The sequence below is a fragment of the Bos javanicus genome, chromosome 16, assembly GCF_032452875.1.
Source record: "Bos javanicus breed banteng chromosome 16, ARS-OSU_banteng_1.0, whole genome shotgun sequence".
NCBI classification, from domain to species: Eukaryota; Metazoa; Chordata; class Mammalia; order Artiodactyla; family Bovidae; genus Bos; species Bos javanicus.
The window spans coordinates 46,171,363-46,196,975 of NC_083883.1; the positions used below are offsets into that span (position 1 = coordinate 46,171,363).

The following is a 25,613-nucleotide window of genomic DNA, read 5'->3' on the forward strand; positions in this document are numbered from 1 at the left end:
GTCAGCAAAGTGATGTCTCTGCTTTTTATTTCACAAAGTATTCTTGCATAATCTGTTATTATTCAAGAGTGTGTTGCAGCGTAGGTCTCTGAGGAGGATTTGACTAATTGATTTGCCTTTCCCAGTCCTTGTACCTCAGTGGCTCACACTCCCCGAGGTGGGGCTGCTCTGCTGGAGAGCAGCACAGCACAGAGACTGTGTCACCTTGGGTTTCAGGATGGAGAGAAGAGCTGTGGGGATGTGTTTACCTGGGGCCAGACAGTATTATCTCCGAGGGCGGTAGGGCCATTGGGACCATTATGCTTTCCCTACGCCAGCATGAAGCGCCAGAACTCCAGCCACCGAGGCACCATGTGTTCATTGTGTCTGTTGGATCTGTGGGCCCTGCCCTGGACAGAACAGATTTTATGCAACAGTGTGTTTAGCTTGATGTGTCTCTTCTGAGTATCTGGACATGTGCAAAGCAGGCCTTTATTTGCCCTCTTGTCCTGGGCGCTACAGTGTTGGAGGTGGTCTGAAGTTGGAGGCACAGATCTATGGGTCACTCACAGAGACCTGGCTATCACACAGAGAAAGCATGAAGAGGCAGGAAAAGCCAGCATATTTGATGGCTGCTGACATCCCACTTTTCTTTACAATATGTGCTTCCTTCTTTGCTCCACTCTGCTTTCTTCCTCTGATTTCCCAATCACTTTCTCTTTTCCATTTCCTTTTTAGTTGACCCATTCCCACGTGTCAGAACTCCTATTGGCATCACGAGCCTCGACTATCCCTAACAGAGACTGTTCCCTGAGCTGGATGGATAGATGCTTGGGGGAGGGGTGGGGACACTGAACCTTGAAAAAATCCACCTTTGGGGAAATAGGGGCTTCTCTGGTAGCTCAGCTGGTAAAGAATCTGACTGCAATTTAGGAGACCCCAGTTCGATCCCTGGGCTGGGAAGATCCCCTGGAGGAGGGAACGGCTACCCACTCCAGTATTCTGGACTGGAGAATTCCATGGACTGTATAGTCCATGGGGTCGAAAAGGGTTGGACATGACTGAGCGACTTTCCCTTTCACTTTGGGGAAATAACAAGTGCAGACAGTGAATAATCTATGGTTGAGATTACTTCTAATATGTGTACTGGCAGGACAGGACCATATTTTATAGGAAGCTTGTTTTGAGGGTCTATTTCTCTTTCTCTAAGTATTGTATTTTATCTTATTTAGAGTAGTTGAACCTTCATGCTGTTTAGCCTCAAACTATACTCACTTGAGATATTCAATCTTAGATCTGCAACCAATCAAATTAAAACAAAATCTCTGCCCTGGCTTAGAATGAGATGTTTAGAATATGAGGAAACAAATATTATTGCTAAAGTTGTTAGTGTTGATACTTTGTTGGGGTTATCTCTGATTTAGTTTGGGAAGGCTTTTTGAAAGAGATGATTCTTTTGTTATTGCCTTGAACAGTTTAGAAGGCTAAAATAAATAAAGCAATGTGATATGTATTTTAAGGCAAGTGAAAATTGTACTAAAAGAGTATTACATCTTTGGCTAGCTTAAACATTATAAGCATCTAGCTAGCAACAGAATTGCTTTAGCCTCCTATCATTATTTTATCAAACAAGAATGCAGTAATGTGAACATTATCAACCTCTTGACACACCCATATGAAGCTGTCTGTACAGTCTTCGGTAGACTAATTCTGAAGAGGCTGATTTTGTTTAACTGTAGGCTGGTAAAACTAATCTTGAGAATCTTTTGAGCTCAGTAAAAACTCTTATGTCATTGGCTAAGATTCAAAAAGTGAGCTAATTCCTGTGCTAGGAAACAACACATAATCACTTTCAGGGGAGGTAATACCTCTGCCCACAGAATATCCAAAATGTAAATTAGCAAGCAGAATTGAGTTAAATAAAAATATAGTCCAGTTAAATGTCAGACTGTCGTGTTAAACCCAGAACCCCACATATAAATGAGGTTAGGCTGTGACGTTGCAAGTGTTAGGAAATTATCAGCAGTGAAATTTCTACATTGTGATGCTCCTACATTTGGCCAACTCTGCTGAAGTTGGTGGAGGAGCTCCCACAGTTATCACAGGGAGAATGGCTCTCAGATGATGCTCAGAATCCAGGAATAAATTCATAGATAGCCCAGGCATTTTTCTTCTTCTCTCTTGCCACTTGCCCTGGTTGCTTTACTGATCATTGCTATGGGAGGCTAGGGGGGGAAATTTTTGTAACAATAAGTCTTATAATCACAGTTACTCCTTTCTTGAGAACTATGTGCCAGGCATTGAACTAAGCACTTCATATTCACTGTTTCATTTAATCCTCTCTAAATGAAGATGGGTACAAGGATCCTGTATCTGTAAGGTATGGTTGGAAAAGCCGAGATTTAGGGAGGTTCTCAGCCTTTTGGCTAAGGTTAAGTGTAGTGTGGGGGCTTGCCAGGTGGCACAGTGGCAAAGAATCTCCCTGCCAACGCAGGAGACACAAGAGACGTGGGTTTGATCCATGGGTCAGGAATATCCCTTGGAGGAGGAAATGGCAACCCAGTCCAGTATTCTTGCCTGAGAAATCCCATGAACAAAAGAGCCTTTCGGGCTATAGTCCATGCAGCTGCAAAGAGTCAGACACGACTGACTCTGTCAAGAAACAACTTTCCCCAAGAAACTTGCCCAAATTTGCATGACCATCAAGATAGCAAAACCTAGATTTGATCCAGATCACCCTGACAAGAAAGCCTGGACACTTAACCACGTGCTATACTCTACTATTCCCCTTTCATGGGGTGTGGGTGAGGTTGATAAAATTGGGGCATGAGTAACAAATCAAAACCACAGTGAGATATTTGACACCTACTTGGATGGCTATAATAAAAAATTTTGTTGTTGTTGAAAGAGAAAAACCCACAGAAAACCAAGAAGTGGTAGCAAGGATGTGGAGAATTTGAAACCCTTATTCATTGCTGGTGGGAATGTAAAATGCTGCGGCTGCTGTGGGAAACAGCCTGGTAATCCCTCAAAAAGTGAAACAGAATGACCACACAATGGAGCAATTCCACACTCAAGAGAAGTGAAAACATGTTCATATGAAACTTTGTACAATGATCTTCATAGCAGCATTATTTGTAACAGTGAAAAAGTGGAAATGACTCAAATGTCCATCAACTGATGAATGGATCAACAAAATGTGGTAAACCTACAGAATGAAATAGAATTAAGCCCTGAAAAAGGAAGAGAATACTGATACATGCTGCATCACAGGAGAACCTTGACAATACTATACTAAGTGAAAGCAGTCCAACACCAAAGACCAGCTAGCGTATGATTTTATGTATAAATATATGAAATGTCCAGAACTGGCAAATTCATTGAAACAGAAAGTAGATTAGTGGCTACCAGGGGCTGGGAGAAAGAGGATTGAGGAGTGATACTAATGGATATACAGAGCTTCCTTTTGGACTAACAAAAATGTTCTGAAATGATATACTGGTGAAGGCTGCACGATATAGTGAATATTCTAAACTCCACTGAAATGTACACATTTAAACAGGTGTAATTTATGTACAGTTTCAAAGGTTGACTATATATATATATACATATATATATATATATATATATATATATTTAAACAACTTCAGATCAGATCTGGAAAGTCCTTGAATACTGGACTACAGAGTCCAGGTTTTCTTTTGTACACAACAGGAAGCCATGAACATTTCTAAGGAGGTTGATGGCATAATAGGAGTTGTGGAGACATGTAAGGGGCTTCTCTGGTGGCTCAGATGGTAAAGAATCCACTTGCAATGCGGGAGACCTGGGTTTGAAAGATCCCCTGAAAGAGGGCATGTATTACGCACACATGCGTGCATGCTAAGTCACTTCAGTCAGGTATGACTCTTTGCAACCCTATGGACCCCATAGTGTGCCAGCCTCCTCTGTTCATGGAATTCTCCAGGCAAAAATACTGGAGTGTGTTGCCATTCCTCCTCTAGGGGATCTTCTTGACCTAGGGACGGAAACTGTTTGGATCTGATAGAAAAACATCTGTCTTACTGGAAATCATTCTTCCTCTTAGTTCCCTTACTTGTCTTCCTGAGGGCTGCTAGCTGGACTCAGGGTTTTAGCATTTTGAAAACATCCTCCTCTTCTTCCTGCTCCTCCTCCTCTCCTGATCCTCTTATTCTTTTTTTTTTTTTTTAATTTGAAATAACGATTTTATAAAATCCTTCACGGGCTTCCCAAGTGACTCAGTGGTAAAGAATCCGCCTGTCAGGGTGGGAAAAATGGGTTTGATTCCTGGGTCAAGAAGATCCCCTGGAGAAGAGAATGGTAACCCACTCCAGCATTCTTGCCTGGAAAACTCCATGGACAAAGGAGCCTGGCAGGCTACGGTCCATAGGGTCACAAAGAGTCAGATATGACTTATCGACCAAACAACAATAACAACAAAAACCCTCATGGATCACAGCTTCACCCAGTGAAGTCCCCAGCCACATAAATTCTGTTTCCTTTGTCTCCAATTCCCCTCCATTTCTTTCTCCTTCTTCCATCTCACCCACGCAGCAGTCAAAAGGGAGTCGAATTGTCCTTGGTTCAACCTGCTGATAATTTGGCCAGACTCATTGCTCCAATGTTCTTTTGCATAATGCCCTCCTCCTCCTCATATCAACTCTTAGGGATCATTTGCAGCTTAGTTACTTCTCTGATGCCTGGATCATCAGCTGCAGTAAATAAATTATAGCTAGAGCATCACTAGTACTATAGTGATTAACCCTGTTATTATAGGGTTAAGGGGTAGTAATTGACAGGAGTGCTGATCTTTCTTTAGAAGTGGGTTTCTTCCCTCAAATATGTTGGTGGTGGTTTACCTGCTAAGTTGTGTCCAGCTCTTGCAACCCTATGGACTATAGCCGGCCAGGCTCCTCTGTCCATGGGATTCTCCAGGCAAAAATACTGGAGTGGGTTGCTATTTCCTTCTCCAGGGAATCTTCCCAAACCAGGAATCGAACCTGGGTCTCCTACATTGGCATGTTCTTTACCAACTGAGCTACAAGGGAAGCCCGTTGAGGGCTTCAAATACTTTGAGGATGCCTTAAAAGCTTTGGCACGGAGAACCACTTTCAAGTGACAAAAATGAGTTTGCCAAAGTCATCTGAAACAAACAAACAAAAATGCCCTAACAGTAGGGGGCTGCTTTTAGTTTGAATTGCGTTATCAAGTCGGGACAGACACTCTAGGAGACTTTAAGGTCACCAAATACCAAGTGAGCTATTATACATCAGAGCTGTCTCTGGGGATTTCCCATGAGGCCCCGCCCCCCTGAGTCACCAAACTCCCCTCTTTGACCTGCAGCTCTTCTCAGCTGCAGATCTCACTGCTCTGAAGACCAAGGAGGAGCAAACTTCTTCAGCAGCCCTGGAATCTCCAGGTTTGTCCATTTGGGGAGATGGTTGGGGGTGGAGAGGAGGAACCGAGTAGGGATGAGGATGGAAACTTTGTTCCCTTTATACGTTTCTAGACTTTCTTCCCTTCTGATTTCTAATGACTTTCACTCCACAGCCCATTAAATAAAGACCAGGAACCTGGCCTCTAGAGATTGCTGGACTCTAGTTTTATGACTGCAAATCTCAAAATGAACAAATACATAACTATTAAGAAAGTGTGATAGTGAGTTCAACATTTTAGCAATTAGGTGTTGTAATTCCACATACTGTTTGGACAAAGGAGGAATTTTAATAATGAGGTGTCTTCTCATGGAGCTGAACTGTCGGATTCTCTTTTTAAGGACTGTTATTTCGGTGACAGTACGCCACTGCCATTGTTGAAATCTAGATGCTAATGCTGAATATCTATGAAAGTCCCCAAAAGTTCTTGCTATTGTTATTTCTGCATTTTGGCAAAGCATGTTGGAAAGTGCACTCATAGACTTTGGCAAATCTGCACAAAGCTGTGTGTTTAATCATGCAGGTCTTATCATAGAAGTTTCTATGAATTCACTATCTTTTCTGTGGTATTCCATCATTAATTGCTCTTGAGAACCCCTGAGTTGTGATCTTGTAGAAATGCACAGGTAATAAATAGGTAAACTGTTGATAACTATGAAAGGAGAAACCACCTCATCCTTGAAACTTTTTACTTTCTAGAGTGGGTATTTGTGAAACCAGCTACTTTGATTAAAATTCTGTTGGACTCTGCTTGGCTAATAAATCTCTGCAAGATTTCATCATGGGAAATGGCTATTACAACATAGTGGCTACTGTGCTATTGGTCATGAATCTTGAGAGGACACGATCACTGCAGGATTTCTGTAACTGTTCAGCAGGTAAGAACCAAATTATCACGTGTGCTTCATCTGTTGCCAACATGGTTTGGTTAGTCTGGTAGTCAGAGCTAATTAGCTCTGTTTTAATGATCCTTTAAAAAATTAAACTATAGTTGATTTATAATATTGCATTAGTTTCAGTGTGTTAGCTGCTCAGTCATGTCCGATTTTACCTCATAGACTGTAGTCCGCCACGCTCCTCTGTCCATGAAATTCTCTAGGCAAGAATAAGGAGTGGGTAGCTATTCCCTTCTCCAGGGAATCTTCCATGGTTCACACACACACACACATATATGTCTGTGCTTGTGCATGCTAAGTTGCTTCAGTCATGTCCAACTCTTTGTGACCCCATGGACTGTAGCCCACCAGGCTCCTCTGTCCATGGGATTCTCTAGGCAAGAATACTGGAGTAGGTTGACGTGCCCTCCTCCAGGGGATCTTTGTGTATATATATATATATATATATATATATATATATATATATATATATACACATATACATATTGCAGTGTATCTATTAATCCCAAACTCCTAATTTATCCCTCCCCTCCATTAATATCTTTTATTCATTCATTTACAAATATTTCTTGGATGCTGCATCTTAGCTGTGTGAACATAGCCTTCTCACTTAATCTCTCGTGTCTCAGCTTTGTCATGTAGGGGTGATATGAGCACCTATCATAGGATTGATTGCTGGAAGGACTGTATGATGGGCTTAGATCAGTGCACGGTACAGGAAAAGACCTCAACAAATAGTTTGGTGTATGAGGACAAGTATTCAGACTGGGGGTGCAACAAGGAATAAGCAAGTGGCTTAACAGAGTGGGAAAAGGCTGCTGCTGCTGCTGCTGCTGAGTCCCTTCAGTCATGTCCGACTCTGCTCGACCCTACAGACGGCAGCCCATCAGGCTTCCCCATCCCTGGGATTCTCCAGGCAAGAACAACGGAGTGGGTTGCCATTTCCTTCTCCAGTGCATGAAAGTGAAAAGTGAAAGTGAAGTTGCTCAGTCGTGTCTGACTCAGCGACCCCATGGACTGTAGCCTACTAGACTCCTCCGTCCATGGGATTTTCCAGGCAAGAGTACTGGAGTGGGTCACCATTGCCTTCTCGGAGGGAAAAGGCCGACACATTTAAATGTTAGTGTGCCAATAAAGGACATTGATCTCCCCCTTAATCCAGTCATACTGGTCTCCCAGATCGATCAAGAGAAACTCTGTTTTATTCAATAGATTAAAAAAACTTTTTCTGTTGATTTTTTTGTTGCTATATCTATACTTCACTGTTTTTAATTCTATGATTACACTTAAGGAAACCTTGCAGGTGGATGTTTTGAGGTTTTCTTTGGCTGTATTGTGTCTTCATTGCTGTGTGGGCTTTCCTCTAGTTGTGACAAGCAGGGTCTACTCTCGAGTTGTGCTGCATAGTCTTCTCATTGTGATGGCTTCTCTTTTTGCAGAGCATGAGCTCTAGGGTACTTGGGTTTCAATACTTGTGGCTCATTGGGCTCTAGAGCACAGGCCCAATAGTTGTGACTCACAGGCTTATTGCTCCCAGGCTCGTGGGATCTTCCCAGATCAGGGATCATACCCATATCTCCTGCATTGGAAGGTGGATTCTTTATCACTGAGCCACCAGGGAAGCCCTAAATGGATAATTTAAAACAGTCGATCAACAAATAAAGTGTGTTGCTATGTTACCTAGAAATCGAATCTTTATTTCATATTCTGGTTTTCTTGTGAACTTCATAATACTTCAGGTGATGACTGTCCATTGAAAAACATGAACAGCTCTTATCTTCCCTTTTTAGGTACTTTCTGTGGGAAAAGCAATCCAGAGCTCTGCATTTCTTGTCCTTTAAACAGTTTCTCCAGCACAAGTGGACAGAAGTCCTGTGACATATGCAGAAAGTGTGAAGGTATGATTAAAAAATGTAGTCTTTATGCCGATATGTGTTGGAAAGACAAGTTTTTATTCCCTAGTGTACTAATCTTGCTTGAAAGTCTGAAGTGGCAGGTCGACTGATTCCTCTGCCAATAGGCAGGGTGCAGTAAAATAATTTACTGTAAGAGCCAACACTGGTGGATTGAGCTTTTTGAATATTAGAGGAAACATTCATTGGACAAGAGAGAATTTTTTTAATAGCAGAACGTAAAATGTCTTCTTTAGTTATTTAAAAGTAAGCTTTGTACTCTGAGGTCATTGTTTGTTCAGTCGCTAAGTCGAGACTAACTCTTATCTGACCCATAGACTGTAGCCCACCAGGCTCCTCTGTCCATGAGATTTCCCAGACAAGAATACTGGAGTGGGTTGCCATTTCCTTTTGCAAGGGATCTTCCCAACCCAGGGATTGAACCCGAGTCTCCTGCATTGCAGGACGATTCTTCACCGCTGAGCCACCAGGAAAGCCCCTGAGGTCATTAAGGAATGTTATAAGTAGAACGAGCATAGTTTTTATTGCAGAACATGAATTTGCTTCCTGCTTTTGGAGGTCAAGGGTCGGTGTAACCCTGATGGACTTTGTAGGTATTTTCAGGATCAAGAAGCCATGTTCCTCCACCAGCAATGCAGAGTGTGAATGCATTCCGGGATTCCACTGCGAAGGGGCAGGGTGTTCCATGTGTGAAAAGGACTGTAAACAAGGTCAAGAATTAACAAATGAGGGTAAGTTTCCTCTTGTAGGGTGCAAATTTGTTATCTAGACTTACATCATTCGCTTAGTTCATGGTCCTTTGATTATAAAACAGATTTGTAGAACCTTTAAGTAATAAATAATGAACCATGGAGTCACATATCTGATATTTGCAAAATTACTTTTAGGTCAATGAAACTAATTTGAGATGACAACATTTTTCACCAGAACCATGCTTTTTCATGCATATACAATACCATACATATAATTAGAATAAAACCTTTAGTCACATTAGGGTTTCATTTCAAGAAAAACTGTTGAACAATCTGTGTAGATTGTATTAAGCTAATAACTTTATTACAGGATTATATTTATCATATACTGCTCAAGAAGAATTGTTTATCACTAATGAAATTCAGGAAGAATTGTTGGATAATCAGCACAGATCATATTAAATTAATGACTTTATTGTTATGAAATCATGTTCATCTCAGGGAAAGTTTAAAATGATAAAAATGCTTCCTTTTATTATTCCTTTAATTTTTATAAAAGGTTGTAAAGACTGCTCTTTTGGGACATTTAATGATCGGGAACATGGCATCTGTCGACCTTGGACAGAGTATGTATCATTTCTTTCTGCTTAAAAATAAAGTGTCTGGGTTAACTTTTCCAACTGATGCTTAAAATTTTTTTAGTTAATTAATTATTTTAATGGAGGATAATTGCTTTACAATGTTGTGTTGTTTTCTGCCATGCATCAACATGATTCAGCCATAGGTATGCATATGTTCCCTCCCTCTTGAACTTCCCTCTCACTCACTGATGCTTTTTTAAACCTGTCAAGTGTAAATATTGAGTAACTGTGCAAATAGGCAGCATGGGGATGGTATGAGGTCATTGTGACTGGTTTGCCAAAATGGGCATTTTCTCCAGGAGTAATGCCCAGAACAGCTATGTCAGATTTGCAGTGGAACTTAGTTACTGTCTGCCCCAAGGGTTCTTCTGTCTCCCTCCAATCTCTTTGCTGCCTCTAATATTTCCTTATTGACCAGTCCATCTTCAAGTGCTCGTGCCAGCACTGATAGTGATATAGAAGAGGGTAAAGTATGTTTCCTTTCCTCAGAATGATTAACATAGACTTGGGCAAATAAGACCATCCCAGGCAGTCAAACAGCCAACAGTGTGTTTTGTATGCCTTTGTTCTTTTTGCATTGTGTTTTCTTACAAGATCATTTTTATTATTATTTTACATTTACATTCTTATTGTGTTTTACAAAAGTATTGATTCATAGCACATTAGAAAGTTTTGTTTTTTATTTTTGTTTTTTTGTCTTTTGACACAAATAGTTCTGAGCAGTGAAGTGACTCTGTGTGGAAAGTGGGACTGAACTGGCTTTGGGGAATGGGTGGGTTCATGTTAGGTAAAGGACAGGGGAGAGACACAGGACAATGATGATGATGGTGATGATGACCACAATCATGTGCTTACTTGTTCAGTCATGCCCGACTCTTTGCGATCCCATAGGCTGTAGCCCACTGGGTCATCTAGTCATGGGGATTCTCCAGGCAAGAATACTGGAGTGGGTTGCCATGCCCTCCTCCAAGGGATCTTCCCAACCCAGGGATTGAACCTGGGTCTCTTGCGTTGTAGGCAGATTCTCTCTGATCTGTCATATGCCAATACATCATGGGGTTAGGAGATCCTAACCCTATGAAGGAGACCCAGGGTTCGATCCCTGGGTTAGGAAGATCCCTTCAAGAAGGGAATGGCTACCCACTCCAGTATTCTTGCCTGGGAAATCCCATGGACAGAGGAGCCTGGCTGGCTACAGTCCATGGGGTCGCAAAGAGTCAGACACGACTGAGCAACCATCACACACACTACTACTACAAACCTATGCTAAGCTGTCTGTCCTTTCTGTGTGCCAGAGATGCTCAAACACACTTAAGAAGGTGGAGGTGACAGACAAACCATGCAACAGCCTGATGTAGGCTATCATGGGCCAGGTTCTCCAGACTGGGAAGGAAGAAGAAGCCAGTTAGGCAGGTAGCATGAGATGGACTGTGGAGAGCCATGAAAGCCAAGTGAACACTGGAAGAAGCCCGACGTTCAGTGAAGTTTTTCAAAATATCCTTGCTTTGCCTATAAACCCAGATCCACATACCCTTGTCACTAGAACTGCTCAATCAAGTAGAAAATGTCAGTCTTTTAAAATTAGAATGATCTGTACCTGAATTAATTATTTGAACTCTTTTCATTGGACTCTCTAAGCTGTTCTTTGAATGGAAAGGCTGTCCTTGTAAACGGGACGAAGGAAAGTGACGTAGTGTGTGGACCACCGTCATCTGACTTCTCTCCAGGTGCATCCTCCACCATCGTGCCTGCCCCTGGGAGAGAGCCAGGTAGCTGGTTTGTTGCTGTTAAATAAGTGAATGTATCATGGCCATTCTGGTTGGCATCTAAATCACCCCAATGTCCTGATGTCTTGCATATCAATCTATAGCAGGCACCTCCGACACACCTTCTTTCTCTTACCCTGGCTTCAAGAGACCCATCTCTTTCATCAGTGTTTATTATTTAGTCTGGGTTACATATATTAATGAGCAGAGCAAGGTGAGATTGGATCCAAATAGACACTAACCCCTTTGATCTTGCCAAATAACGATAGTGATAGAGTCCCATGTTTCCTATATCCTAGAAGGCCAAATCAGTTAATTTTGTGGGTCTCTAGAAAATTACTGGGCTTCCCTAGTGGCTCAGTGGTAAAGAATCCATCTGCCAATGCAGGAAACGTGGGTTCAATCCCTGGGCCAGGAAGATCCCCTGGAGAAGGAAATGGCAACCCACTCTAGTATTCTTGCCTGGAGAATTCCATGGACAGAGGAGCCTGGTGGACTACAGTCCATGGGGTCGAAAAAGAGTTGGACACGACTTAGTCACTAAAAATCAACAACAAAGGAACATTATTAAGGTTTTTTGTTTTTTGTTTTGTTTTAAGTTTTCTTAACAAGCAAGCAGGCAAATTTACTAAAAGAGCTGGTGGGAGATGCCTGAAGCACCTCTTCTCATGGTGAAGAGTTTAAAAATGCAAGTTTACATCAGCATATTTGGAAAATTATATTTTTGCCTCAGTTTTCCTTTTGCTCTTTTTTGTTTTGCAAGCTTTAAACTTTTTATTTTGTATTGGCTATTTTGTTAATAGCCAATTAACAGTGTTGTGGTAGTTTCAGGTGAACATTTAAGGGATTTAGCCATACATGTATACATGTATCCATTCTCCTCCACACCCACCTCCCATCCAGGCTGCCATGTAACATTGAGTAGATTTCTATGTGCTATGTAGTAAGACATGCAGCAGTACATACACAACCTTCCCCAATTCCCTAACTATCCCTTCCCCCCATTCTTCTCCCCACAACCATAAGTTCGTTATCTGAGTCTGCGAGTCTCTTTCTGTTTTGTAAGTAAGTCCATTTATATCGTCTCTTTTAGATTCTACATATGAGGGGTGTCAGATGATATTTCTCCTTTTGGTCTTTTTCTACAGGTCTCACCTCCCAGATCGTCATCTTCTTCCTTGCCCTGACATCAGCTGCCATGCTGTGCCTGGCGTCCTTCGTGGTTCTCCGTTTCTCTGTGATTAAGCAGGGCAGAAAGAAGCTCCTGTATATATTCAAACAACGTAAGATGAATGTAAAAGTGTGAGATATCAGCTTTCTGAGGCTAGACGTTTTGCAGTAGAAATAAAAAGATGATTTTTTTTTTAATTACAGAAGTTAGGTCAGTATAGCACAGTGGTTATCAAGCAGGACAATTTGGTCCCAAGGGGACACTCAGCAGTGTCAGGAGACAGGTTTGATGGTCAAAGTCTAAGAGGTGGTGGAGCGGGTGCTGTGCTCTGGTATCTAGTGAGTGGAGGTCAGCAATGCTGCTAAAATCCTATATGCACAAGACGGCCCCACAACAAAGAGTGACCCAGCCCCAGAGGTCCATGGCTGAGGTGGAGAAAGCTCAGTGATGGCAGAACATAGCCCAAAGGTTCTGGAAAAATTGCAAGTATGCTGCAGCCTTCGACAACTCTGTGTATGTGTGTGTGTGTCCACTCAATAGTGAATACAGGACACTGAAAAGAGGAATCAAAAATAACATTGCCCCATCTAGCATGACTTCTCTGGCTGGTAAATGACCTTGACCTGAGCTAGACCCACAGCTAGAAGAGAGCCTAGAGAACTAAAAGAGAGTTTGAAGTGGTTTTAATGGGATGAGTTATTAGGACACTGATCTGGATTAAATGAGAATTTCAATGATGGATTCCACTCACTACACAAGACACTATTTCTATAAGGAACTCAGCAAGTGTCTAGCACAGAGTCAATATTCACTAAACAAAAGCTATTAATATTTATTCCAAAAGGCATATAGATGGAGGCAATTTGCATTTTTGACTGTGGAGGACAGAACCTTAGATAACAGGAAAGACTTACTAAGAGGAATTCATATACAAGAGCGTCACTCCGAGAGCTCTGTAATGTAGCCCTGCTGCTGCTGCTAAGTCGCTTCAGTCGTGTCTGACTCTGTGCGACCCCATAGACGGCAGCCCACCAGGCTCCCCCGTCCCTGGGATTCTCCAGGCAAGAACACTGGAGTGGGTTGCCATTTCCTTCTCTAGTAATGTAGCCCAGGCCATCATAATATGATTAGAGAGTGCCTACTTGTAAGTTGCTAAAAATATAGGAGGATAATTGCTTTATACTCTTGCATCGATTTCTGCTATACAAAAACATAAATCAGCCATAGGTATAACATGTCTCCTCCCTCTTGAACCTCCCTCCCACTCCCCACTCCCTCCTTCCCCTCTCAGGTTCCTTGTGTTACAAGCAACTTTCCACTAGCTATCTGTTTTACATAGGATAATGTATATGTTTGGAGTAGGAAATGACAACCCACTTCAGTATTCTTGCCTGGAAAATTCCATGGACAGAGGAGCCTGGCAGGTACAGTCCAGGATCGCAAAGAGTTGGACAGACTGAGCAGCTAAGCACTGACATATGCAATGCATATGTGTTAGTATATAGTATTTGTTTTTCTCTTTCTGACTTACTTCACTCTGTATAACAGGCTCTAGGTTCATCCACTTAATAGAACAGACTCAAATAAAACAATTATCTTCCAATTAAGAATAATTTATTTTCTTAAAAAAGGCAAAGACCCTGGAGACAAAATATCAGTAATAATGACATAAAGTCCTGCATTATCTCAAGAAAATGTCAAAAATATGTATAATTTTTTTTTTTTAATATAGGAGGGAAAGAACTAGTAAAGTCTTATCTAAAGATGCAATACACTGATTTGTATAAAGGTTCTTTTCGGAAACAATACAAAATCTTTTCAACATTTTGAAATACACAGAAAAAAATGCATGCATGTAAAGTTTGCATGTATTTGAGCTAAGTTGCTTCAGCTGTGTCAGACTTTGTGCAGTCCTATGGACTGCAACCTGGCAGGCTCCTCTGTTTAACAAACTGTAAAATGAACACCTGTGTAACCCTACTCATGTCAAGAAATAGAACACACTCTGCTCCCCGGAAGTCCTTCTTGTGTTCCTTCCAGATTAAAAACCCTCTCTCTGCTAGTGCTAACCACATCTAGATTCTTACGGTGTTCACTTCCTCGCTCTTATTTATAGTTTTGCTACCCAAGAACATGGTTTCATTTGGCTGCTTGTGAACTTCAGACCAGTGGAATGACACTCTATCTGTTCTATATTTTCCTTCCCCCTTTCACTCAACATTGTATCTTTATGATTCATCCATGTGTGGCATTTATCTTGAGTTGATTTCCATTGTTAAATGTTCTTCTATTGAAGGACTGTATCACAGTTTGTTTATCCATTCTAATATTCCTGGACAATTGGGTTGTTTCCGATTTGGGGCTCTTACAGAGAATAATATTTGGATATTTTTGTCTATGTATCTCAGTGTACATAGCACGTTTCTTTCTTTCCTTTTTTTAAACCTAGGAATAAAGGTGCTGGAATATGTATCTTGGTCTTTCAGTTCAGTTGCTCAGTCATGTCCAACTCTTTGCGACCCCATGGACTGCAGCACACCAGGCTTCCCTGTCTATCACCAACTTGTTCAAACTCATATCCACTTGGTCCATAGTACTAGATTTATAAAACTTTTTGAGAGTGATAGGAGTCCAATTAGCAGCGTATGAGAATTCTTTTTGCACCAGTCCCTGCTAACACTTAGCATTATCAGACTTCTTAATTTTTATCTGTCTGATGGGTGTGTAGTAGTGTCTCGTGGTTTTAATTTGCATTTCCCTGATTACTGGTGAGATTGAACATCTTTTCATGTTATGTTTGGTCACTAGGATTTCCTCTCCTGCAAATCACCTGATCTTTTGAGCCTTTTCCCATTGGGTTGTTTGTCCTTTTCTTACTAATCTATAGGAATTTTTTAGTCTACTGTTTATGGTCTGCAAATATATTTTCCGACCCTGTGGTTTGTTCTTTGATTCTCTTTTTGAGGTCTTAACCTCTGATTTAAACCTTTAAATTCTCACCAAAACTTCTGATTTAAACAATTATCCGTCCCAGCTTTACCCCAAACTGCAATAAAGGTCTTTATAAAATGGTTTTCAAAAGTATTTATGAGTAATTAGGGAGTTTCAATGGAACTGTCATCAATTTAAAAAAATTTTAGGTTATTTTTTAAAACTTTCTATTTTGAAATAGAGATTCACAGGAAGTTGTAAAGACAGTACAGAAAAGTCATACGTGCCATTCATGGGGTTACATCATATTTAACTATCTGGTAGCTCAGCTGGTAAAGAATCCTCCTGCAATGCTGGAGACCCTAGAGATCCCCTAGAGAAGCGATAGGATACCCACTCCAGTATTCTTGGGCTTCCCTGCTGGCTCAGATGGTAAAGAATCCGCCTGCAATGCCGGAGACCTGAGTTCAATCCCTTGGTTGGGAAGATCCCCTGGCAGGGGACATGGCAACCCACTCCAGTATTCTTGCCTGGAGAATCCCCATGGACAGAGGAGCCTGGCGGGTTAGAGTCCATAGTGTCGCAGAGTCAGACATGACCGAGTGACTAAGCACAGCACAGCACACAGCACATAATATGAAAACCAGGCAGTTGACTGGCACACTGCGTGTGCTTAATTCATGTGCATGTGTACGCTCAGTTGCTCAGCTGTGTCTCTTTGTGACCCCCAGGGACTGTAGCCCACCAGGCTCCTCTGTCCATGGGATTCTCTCAGCAAGAATACTGGAGTGGGTTGCCATTGTTTCCTCCAGGGGATCTTCCTGACCCAGGGATCGAACCCACATCTCCTGCATCTCCTGCTGGCAGGTGAATTCTTTACCATGAGCCACGTGTGTTTAGTGTATGTCATTTTATCACCCTTGTAGATTGGTGAAACCAGCAGCACAATCAAAATGCAGAACTATTCCATGACTATTACATTAGCGCTGTTATGAATAATCATGTACAGGACTTGTGTGGACATAAGCGTACATATCTTGAAGATAAATGCCCAGGAGTGCAATTACTGGGTCATATGATAAGCATGTGTTCATTTTTTAAAGAAACTGCTAAACACTTTTCCACAGGAGTTGTACCATTTAACATTCCACCAGCAAGGTGTGAGAGATCCAGTTTTTCCTCATCTTTGTCAGCATTTTGTATTGTTGCAATTTTTAATTTCAGTTGTTTGAATAGATATGCACTAAGATCTCAATGTGGGCTTAATTTGCCTTTCCCTAAAGGGTGAACATTTTTCATGCACTTATTTTCCATCTGTCAGTCTTCTTCAGTGAAATGTTCCTTCATGTCTTTTACCCATTTTCTAATTAGATTGCCTATCTTTTGACATTTGAGCTATTTTTTAAAGTTCCAAGATATGAGTCTTTTATCAGATATGAGGTTTGTAAATATTTTCTCCAGTCTGTCACTTGCCTTTTCATCCTCTTCACATGATCTTCTGCAGAGAAAAAGTTTTTAATTTTGATGAAGTCCAACTGGCCACTTTTTAAATTTATGGGATTACATCTAAGAACTCTTTATTAAGTCCTAGATCTCAAAGATTTAGACTTTCTCCTATGTCATGTGCTAAATGTTTTGCATTTAAGTATACATTTCATTTTTAGTTAAGTTCTATATAAGGTGTGAGAGTTTCAGGTCAATATTTTTAAATTATTATTATTTTTGCCTATGGGTGGCCAATGGCTTCAGCATCATTTATTGAAAAGATTATTCTGCTTCCATTGAAATAATATTACATTTTTATAAAAACTCAGTTGGCTGTGCTTGTGTGAGGACTATTTCTGGTTTCTCTCTTCTCTTCCATTGGTCTGTGTGTTTTTCCTTCTGCCAATACCACACAGTCTTGGTTACTGTAGCTGTGAAAAAGTCTTGAAATTAGGTATAGGGTAGACTGAGTCCTCCCACATTATTCTTCTCTTTCAAGATTGTCTTGACTATTCTAGTTCATGTAGAGAATTTTAGGATAATCTTATCTCTATCTACCAAAAGTCAGCTGGGATTCTGATAGCAATTGTGTTAAATCTGTACATCAGTTCAGGAGGAATTGAGATCTTTCCTATGTTAACTATTCCAATCCCTGAACACAGTGTGTCTCTCCATTTATGTATATTTTCTTTGATTACTTTCATCAGTGCTTTGTAGTTTTCAGCATACAAGTCCTGCACATGTTTTTTAAATTTAGGCCTTAATATTTAAATTTTACAATTGCAAATGATATTGTATCTTAAATTTTGTTTTTTGACATGTTCATTGCTAGTATATAGAAATACAGTTGGTTTTTTTGTACTTTGAGTTTTGTCCTGTGATTTTGCTGAACTTGCTTACTAGTTCTAGGGTATTTTGTAGATTTCTTAGGATTTTTTATGTAGATTGAAGTGTCATCTGTAAAAAAAAAAAAAGTTTTGTCTTTTTTCATTTCCAGTCTATATGCCTTTTATTTCTTTTCTTGCCTTATTGTGCTAATTAGAATGTCCAGGACTATGTTGAATCATAGTGGTCAAAGTGGATATCATTGCCTGCAAAAAAAACCTCAGGGCAAAAGTATATAGTCTTTCATAAAGTATGCTGTGAGTTACAGATTTTTAGTAGATATTCTTTATTAAGTTGAGAAAGTGCTCTGAAGGTTTTTTTTAAATCATGAATTAGTGCTAAATTTTGACAGGTGCTTTTTTGGTATCAAATGATTTGATTATGTGATTTTTCTTCTTTAGCCTGTTGAGATGGTGAATTCTATGGATTGATTTTTGAATTTCAAACTAACCTTACATCCCTGGATTAAAGTCCACTTAGTTATAGTATATAATTATTTTTATATATGTCTGAATTCTCTTGATTAATATTTTGTTAAGAATTTTTGCAGCTATATTCATGAAGAATATTGACCTGTGGTTTTCTTTTCTTGTACTGTCTTTGTCTGGTTTTGGTATCAAGGTAATATTGACTTCCTCAAGTAAGTTGGGGCTTATTCCCAACTTATTCTGTTTTCTGGAAGAGGTTGTGTAGAACTGGTGTTAGTTCTTCTTTAAATAGCTTTGTCTCGTGAAGCTATCTGAACATGGAGCTTTCTTTTTGAGGCTTCTTAATTACAAATTCAATTTCCTTAATAGGCCGCTGAAGTTGTTTAATTTATATTGAGTGAATTATGATAGTTTATGTTTTTTGAGGACTTGGTCCATTTCATCAAAGTTGTCAAATTTACGTGCTTAAGTTACTTATACTACTCCCTTATATCCTTTTGTTGTATACAGGTCGGTAGTGATATCACCTACTGATACTGGTAATGTGTGCCATTCTCCTTTTTTCTGAATAAGTTTTGGTAGAGATTTCTCAATTTTATTGATCTTTTCAAAGAACCATCTCTTTGTTTCATTGATTTTCTTTGTTGTTGTTCTATTTTCAATTTCACCAATTTCTGCTTTTACCTTTATTATCTCCTTTTTTCTGCTTGCCTTGGATTTATTTTGTTATTTTTCTATTTAGATGGTAGTTATGTTATTGGTTTGAGAGTTTTCCTCTTTCTATTATAACAACTTCCTATTATAAGAACTTCCTATTATAAGTATCCTCAGTACTAAATTAGCTGTGTCCACACATTTTGATATGTTGTTTTCCATTTTCTTTCAGTTCAGTGTATTTTTTTGTGTTTCTCTTGATTATTTAATAGTGTGGTTTTTAGTTTCCTAGTATTTGGTGATTTTTTTGTTTTCTTTCTGTTGTTGATGTCTATTTTGATTCCATTATAGTAAGAGGACACCCTCTGTGTGATTTCTTTTAAATTTGCTGAAGTTTGATTCGTGGTCCAGGTCATGGTCTGTCTTGATCTTTTTTCTATTACTGTTGTTCAGTCACTCAGTTGTGTCCAACTCTTTGTGACCCCATGGACTGCAACCCTCTAAGTTCCCCGTTCTTTGCCATCTCCTGGAGCTTGCTCAAACTCATGTCCATTGACTTGGTGATGCCATCCAGCCATCTCATTCTCTGTTGTCCCCTTCTCCTCCTGCCTTCAATATTTCCCAGCATCAGGGTCTTTTCCAATGAGTCTGTTCTTGGCATCAGGTGGCCAAAGTATTGGAGTTTCAGCTTCAGCATCAGTCCTTCCAATGAACATTTAGGATTGACTGGTTTGATCTTCTTGCAGTCCAAAGGACTTTCAAGAGTTTTCTCCAACCATCACAGTTCAAAAGCATCAATTCTTCGGTGCTCAGCCTTCTTTATAGTCCAACTCTCACATCCATAATGACCTCTGGAAAAACCATAGCTTTGACTATACAGACTTTTGTCAGCAAAGTAATATCTCTGCTTTTTAATGTGTCGTCTAGATGTCAGCTTTTCTCCCAGGTAGCATCTTTTTAATTTAATGGCTGCAGTCACCATCTGCAGTGATTTTGGAGCCCAAGAAAATAAAGTCTGTCACTGTTTCCATTGTTTCCCCATCTATTTGCCATAAGGTGGTGGGACCAGATGCCATGATCTTTGTTTTTTGAATGTTGAGTTTTGAGCCAGCTTTTCCACTTTCCTCTTTCACCTTCTTCAAGAGGCTCTTTAGTTCCTTTTTGCTTTCTGCCTTAAGGGTGGTGCCATCTGCATATCTGAGGTTATTGATATTCCTGGCAATCTTGATCCTGGCTTGTGCTTCATCAAGCCTGGCATTTCTCATGATGTACTCTGCATATAAGTTAAATAAGCAGAATGACAATATACAGCCTTGATGTCCTCCTTTAGACACTTGAAAAGGTAGATAGACTGTCCTATAAATATAAATTTAATCCTATTGATTGATAATGTTGCTGAATTTTTCTATATCATTTCTGATTTCCTGTCAAGTTGTTCTATCAACTCTTGGAAGAATGCCATTTAATTCTTCGAATATAATTGTGAATTTGTATATTTCTCTTTTCAGTTTTATCAGTTTTGCTTCACCTATTTTGTAGCTCTGTTGCTTGTTATATACATATTTAGTACTGCCATGCTTTCTTGGTGAATTGACTCTTAATTATGTAAGCTCCCTCTCTGTGTCTGGTAGTTTTTTTTGTTCTGAAGTCTACTTTATCTGATAGTAATATAGCCACCCTTGCTTTTTAAAAATTTATAATATACATGGTGTATCTTTTTGCATCTTTTTACTTTCAACCTTCCTACATTTTTATATCTGAAATAAATTTCTTATAAATAACATATAATGGTCACACTACTAATTTCTGTCATCTTTTGATTGGTATATTTTTAAAATGTACATTTAATATAATTACTTATATGTTAGGACTAAAGATGTTATTTTATTTTGTTTTCTGTTTTCTTTCCCTGGCTTTCATTAGAAATTCACTGTCGTTTTTGGCTCTTCCCCTCTAAGTGATGTGTTACTTCCCTCTGGCTGCTTTCAAGATTTCTTTTTGTTTCCAGAACTTAAACTGAAATGTGCCTTGGTGTGGATTTCCTTGGATAGTCCTGTTCAGGATTCACTTAGCTTCCTGCATCTGTAGATTTAAGCCTTTTTCTAGATTTGGCAAATTTTCAGCCATTATTTCTTCAAATACTTTTTCAGCCCTACTCCCTTTATCTTCTTCAAGGACCCCAGTGACATCAATATTAGTTTGTTGTTTTTTTTTCCCCCATTAGTACCACATGTCCCTGAAGCTCTGTTCACTTTTTCCCCAGTCTTTTCTCTCTGTTCAGATGCGGTAATGATTCTTTCCTTTCCTTCTTCTCCATTCTTGTGCTGAACCCATTCACTGATATTTTAAGTTTTGGTTATTGTAATTTTTCAGTTCTAAAATTGCCACCTGATTCTTTTCTAAGATCTTGTTTTTCATTTGTTTCCAGTGTGTTCCCAATTGCTTGTTGAAGCATCCATCTTTTTGATGGCTACTTTAATATCCTTGCCAGATAACTCTAATATCTACATCACCTAGACCTCCTCAGGATGGTATCCTTGTTATTGCTAGACATGTGTGGCGGTTTGGGCTCCCCATTAAGCCTCTACTCATAAGACTCTGGCTAGGTTGAGGGACTTTGTTCCTGCTCCCCACATGGCTTCCACTGATAATAAGTGGATGGGATTGGGGGTGACCTTGATACTGTGAGTGGTGATGAAGTCCTAACTCTCCACTAGGACTCCTCTGATGCCACCCTAATAGGTATGGGCCAGTGAGCCTTGATAGCACTTGGTAAGAGTGTAAGTCTAAGTGCTCTACTGGGTCTTAGTGGTGGGCTTAGGTGTGGGACCACTTTTATTAGTCCACTTTTACAGTTCCCAGTCCAGGGCATATGAAGCAGAAAGAATACTCAGGGAACTTAAGGCCATAGCTCCTTGGGTTCCAAGATCCTTAACTGGTCTACTTTCTTGCCACCTTTCAGGTTCTTCTTATGTTTGTTATATAAAAGGTCCAGCATTTCCAGCAATACTTAGCAGGAAGAATAGAAGAAAGTATGATTACTCTGTCTTTCCAGAATCAAATTTTCATTTAAAAATTAATCTTTGATGCTATTTCTAAAGGAAAAAGACATCTCATTGGGAATCCTGGGTATCTTGACAATTTTTTAAAGACCTTGGAGATGGTGTGCTTGTTGAGCTTTGATTATTTTTTTACAGTTAAGAAGCATATAAAGTTGGGATAGGGCCTTTTGCTTTGTCAGGGTATAAAAATATACCTACATATATATTTATATATATATTTTAACTGATACTATATTATGTATAGTATATATATATATATATATATATATATATATAACTGATATACCTATATATATGGGCTTCCCCTGTGGCTCAGTGGTAAAGAATCTGCCTGCCAGTTCAGGAGATATAGGTTCAGTCCTTGAGTTGGGAAGTTCTCCTGGAGAAGGAAATGACAACCCACTCCAGTATTCTTGCCAGGGAAATCTCATGGACAGAGGAGCCTGGCAGGCTATAATCCATGGGGTTGCAAAGAGTCGGACATAACATATATATATATTTATATGTGTATATATATATATATTGATGGACTTGGGTGTGAGGCCACAGTCATATATGTGTGTGTGTGTTAGCTATATATAAATTTTAATATATATTTTAGAATTTCAAGTTAATCAGCAATAGCACAAATAACTTTACACTAACATGTAAATGAAAATCTGGAAGCGAGTGCATAAATCAGTTCTTTACTTACTGATTGATGGAAGCAGTAGGAGTATATTTAACATCTCAGAGCCATAAGCATTTCATTCAAAAGAAACCATCTAATGTGTAATCTAAGTAACCCTCAAGACTAAAACATGTGCTGCTGAATTGAAACTGCAATCATGTTTGGCATATGACTAATTTTATGCTATAATGACTCATGCTCAAGACTGTTTTTAGTTTTTGTGGACACTAAAGAAACTAGTTTGTTCAGGACCAATAAAACAGTACTAGGTAAAAAGAAAAAAAATCTTAAATAATCCTGAAAATTTTTATATTTGCTATAACCTCTCTGGCTGATGAGTTTGTTCAAACTAAAGCTGAGAACGTTTGCTGTTTAGAGATATTCTGCAAATGGGATTTATGGAAAATGTATGTTAAATGATTAAAACAGACAATGAAAGATAACTCTTTTAAATTACCTTTTAGCATTTATGAGACCAGTACAAACAGCCCAAGAGGAAGATGCCTGTAGCTGCCGATTTCCAGAAGAAGAGGAAGGAGAGTGTGAACTGTGAAGATGTGTTGGGACTCTCTTGAGAAGAATCGCAGGAGAAATATAAAGGATCCCACTATTATACTTTCTAAAACATCATTCCAGATCACACCCAGGATTACCCCAACAAACTTTTCCTAAATGCTAGTGAATTGGCCTTTGAAGATGTACCACTTTTAACAGAACAGAAAAATGGGACAGAACTGGTGGTGAAGGGGGCATTTTGTACATACTGCTTAAGAGGTTCAGGCTAGTTTTCTTGAAACCGAGAGAAGTATATTTTAAATTTAATCATGGAATCCAATGGTGCAGCTAAAATGATAATCAAAATCAGTTCTGTTTTTTTCTGGTGCTCATATGACGTGTGTCAATAAGCCGTAAGATGCAGACAATATCCCCGACCAGATTTTCCACTGGTTCAAGCATCCTCAACAAGGGCCTCCTCCACTGTCAGGAGAGAGAATGATGACAATCATCATCATGGCCCAAGTTTGGGGTCAAGAGCAAAAAAATGAAAAAAAAAAAAAAAAGACAGACCTTGGGACTTCCCTGGTGGTGTAGCAGTCAAGACTCCATACTCCCAATGCAGAGGGCACAGGTTTGATCACTGGTTGGGGAGCTAAGATTCCCTCATGCTGTGTGGTGCAGTCAAAAACAAACAAAAAGGGAAAAAAAGAAAAAAAAAGCAGACCTTGATGAAGAGTTCTGAAAAGAGTTCATGGGTATCCTGTGGTCCTCTCCATCTTCACATCTTCTGCCTTTGCCCTACTCCCCTCTGAGTCACAACTTACTTTTTTATATTCTTAAAAAACTTTAACCATAATATTTGATACACATAAACTAGGAGACCCATGAACACATCACCCAACCAAGCAAGAGTTGCCAAACTCCCATGGGCCAAATCTGAGATGCCATGTGCCTTCATATGGTTTTGCATGTATAAATAGTTAAAAGCAAATCAAAATAAGAATATTATCTCATGACACATAAAATTAGCTGAAACTCAAATTTTGGAGTCTCTAAGTAGGTTTTTTGGAAAACACAAGCCACCCGCAGGTGCCCTTTGCATTACAACAACAGAGTTGAGTAGTTGTGACAGAGACTGCATGGCTCACAAAGCCTAGAATATTTAATAACTGACATATAGGTCAAAGTCAGGATCAGAGCATCCATCCTTGTGCTCCTTCCCTCCTTCATCTCCTATCCACCTCCCCACCCCAAACCCAGAAACTTCTCCCAGGAATGTTGTCTATCATTTTCCTGCCTTTAAAAGACTCATTTATCACATAATTATGTACCCCACAACTAGTTCACTTACTTTTGTTTGTTATTGACCTTTATGAAAATGGTATTATGCTATATGGAAACTTACTGTGCTTTAACCACTGGAAAGTATATTTATAAGACTCACTCATGTTATTTTGTGTAGCTAGAATGCTTTCATTTTGACTGCTATATAGTCTTGCAAATATACTATTATTTATCAAATCCACTCTAAACTACAGGACATTTGGGTTGTTTCCAGGTTTTTTTTTTTTTTAATAATTATGGAAAACATTGCTATGAATGTTCTTTTGTGTGTTTCCCATTGATGAGTGTCTCTAGGGAAACTTCCTTATAGTAAGAATTTCTGGATCTTAAGGCATTTGAATGTTCAACTTTGTGAGCTAGTACCCATATCAGTAAGGATGTGCTAAATTACGCAGAAAGAACAAGTGACCCCACCTCCAAAGTCTTAATGGGTCACAACCACACAGAAGGGGTACGCTTCTGGCTGTCATGATATGCCCACTGCAGGCTGGCTGTGACTCTGTCCCATGTTATCTCACTCTGGGATTTAGGTGTATAAGTCCCAGAGCACCTTCTCCTTGGAACACTGACCAGCTCATGGCAAAGGAACACAGGTCACTTTGCTCATATTTAGTTGACTAGATTCTAACTGTAAGAAAAAGTCATGCAGCCGACTATGGGTAACTACAGGGCGGAAAGTATAATCTTCACACAGGGAGGGGCAGCAAATATTTCTGAGCAATAAAGCGTCTTCTGCAGGACTGAACTGCTTTTCACCGCGGTTGTTCTAATTTGTGCTCCTGTCAGCAGTGTACGAGCACCCCATTACATTTCACCCTTGCCACCCTCGGGTATTTTCAGAGTCTTAATTTTGCCAACCCAGGGAGTTTAGGATGGCATCTTACCATTCTCTTATTTGGCATTTCCTTCATTACTAATGGGTATCTTGTCACATTTTTATACCAATTTTTTTCTTTTTTGAGAAATGCTAAGTTGTCGTTTTATTATTGATTCATACAAGTTCTTTACGTAGTCTTGATAATAATCTTCCATTACTTATATGTGTTATAAATACCTGCTTTATTTGCAATTTTTTCTCTTTTTGTAGTGTCTCTCTTTGTCTTGACGGGAATAAGAGGCAAAGTTCTTAATTGAATATGGTT

General features: G+C 39.5%; 1 protein-coding gene across 1 annotated transcript; it reads left to right on the top strand.

Moving 5' to 3' along the window:
- The first annotated feature begins 5,336 nt into the window (after nt 1-5,336).
- Nucleotides 5,337-25,216, top strand: TNFRSF9 (TNF receptor superfamily member 9). Its single transcript, XM_061382856.1, has 8 exons — nt 5,337-5,419; nt 6,135-6,313; nt 8,122-8,229; nt 8,838-8,975; nt 9,496-9,562; nt 11,216-11,346; nt 12,492-12,626; nt 23,094-25,216. The coding sequence occupies exons 2-8, from the start codon at nt 6,217-6,219 to the stop codon at nt 23,180-23,182; spliced, it is 765 nt and encodes a 254-aa protein (XP_061238840.1). The 5' UTR covers nt 5,337-5,419; nt 6,135-6,216; the 3' UTR covers nt 23,183-25,216.
- Nucleotides 25,217-25,613: the final 397 nt, after the last annotated feature.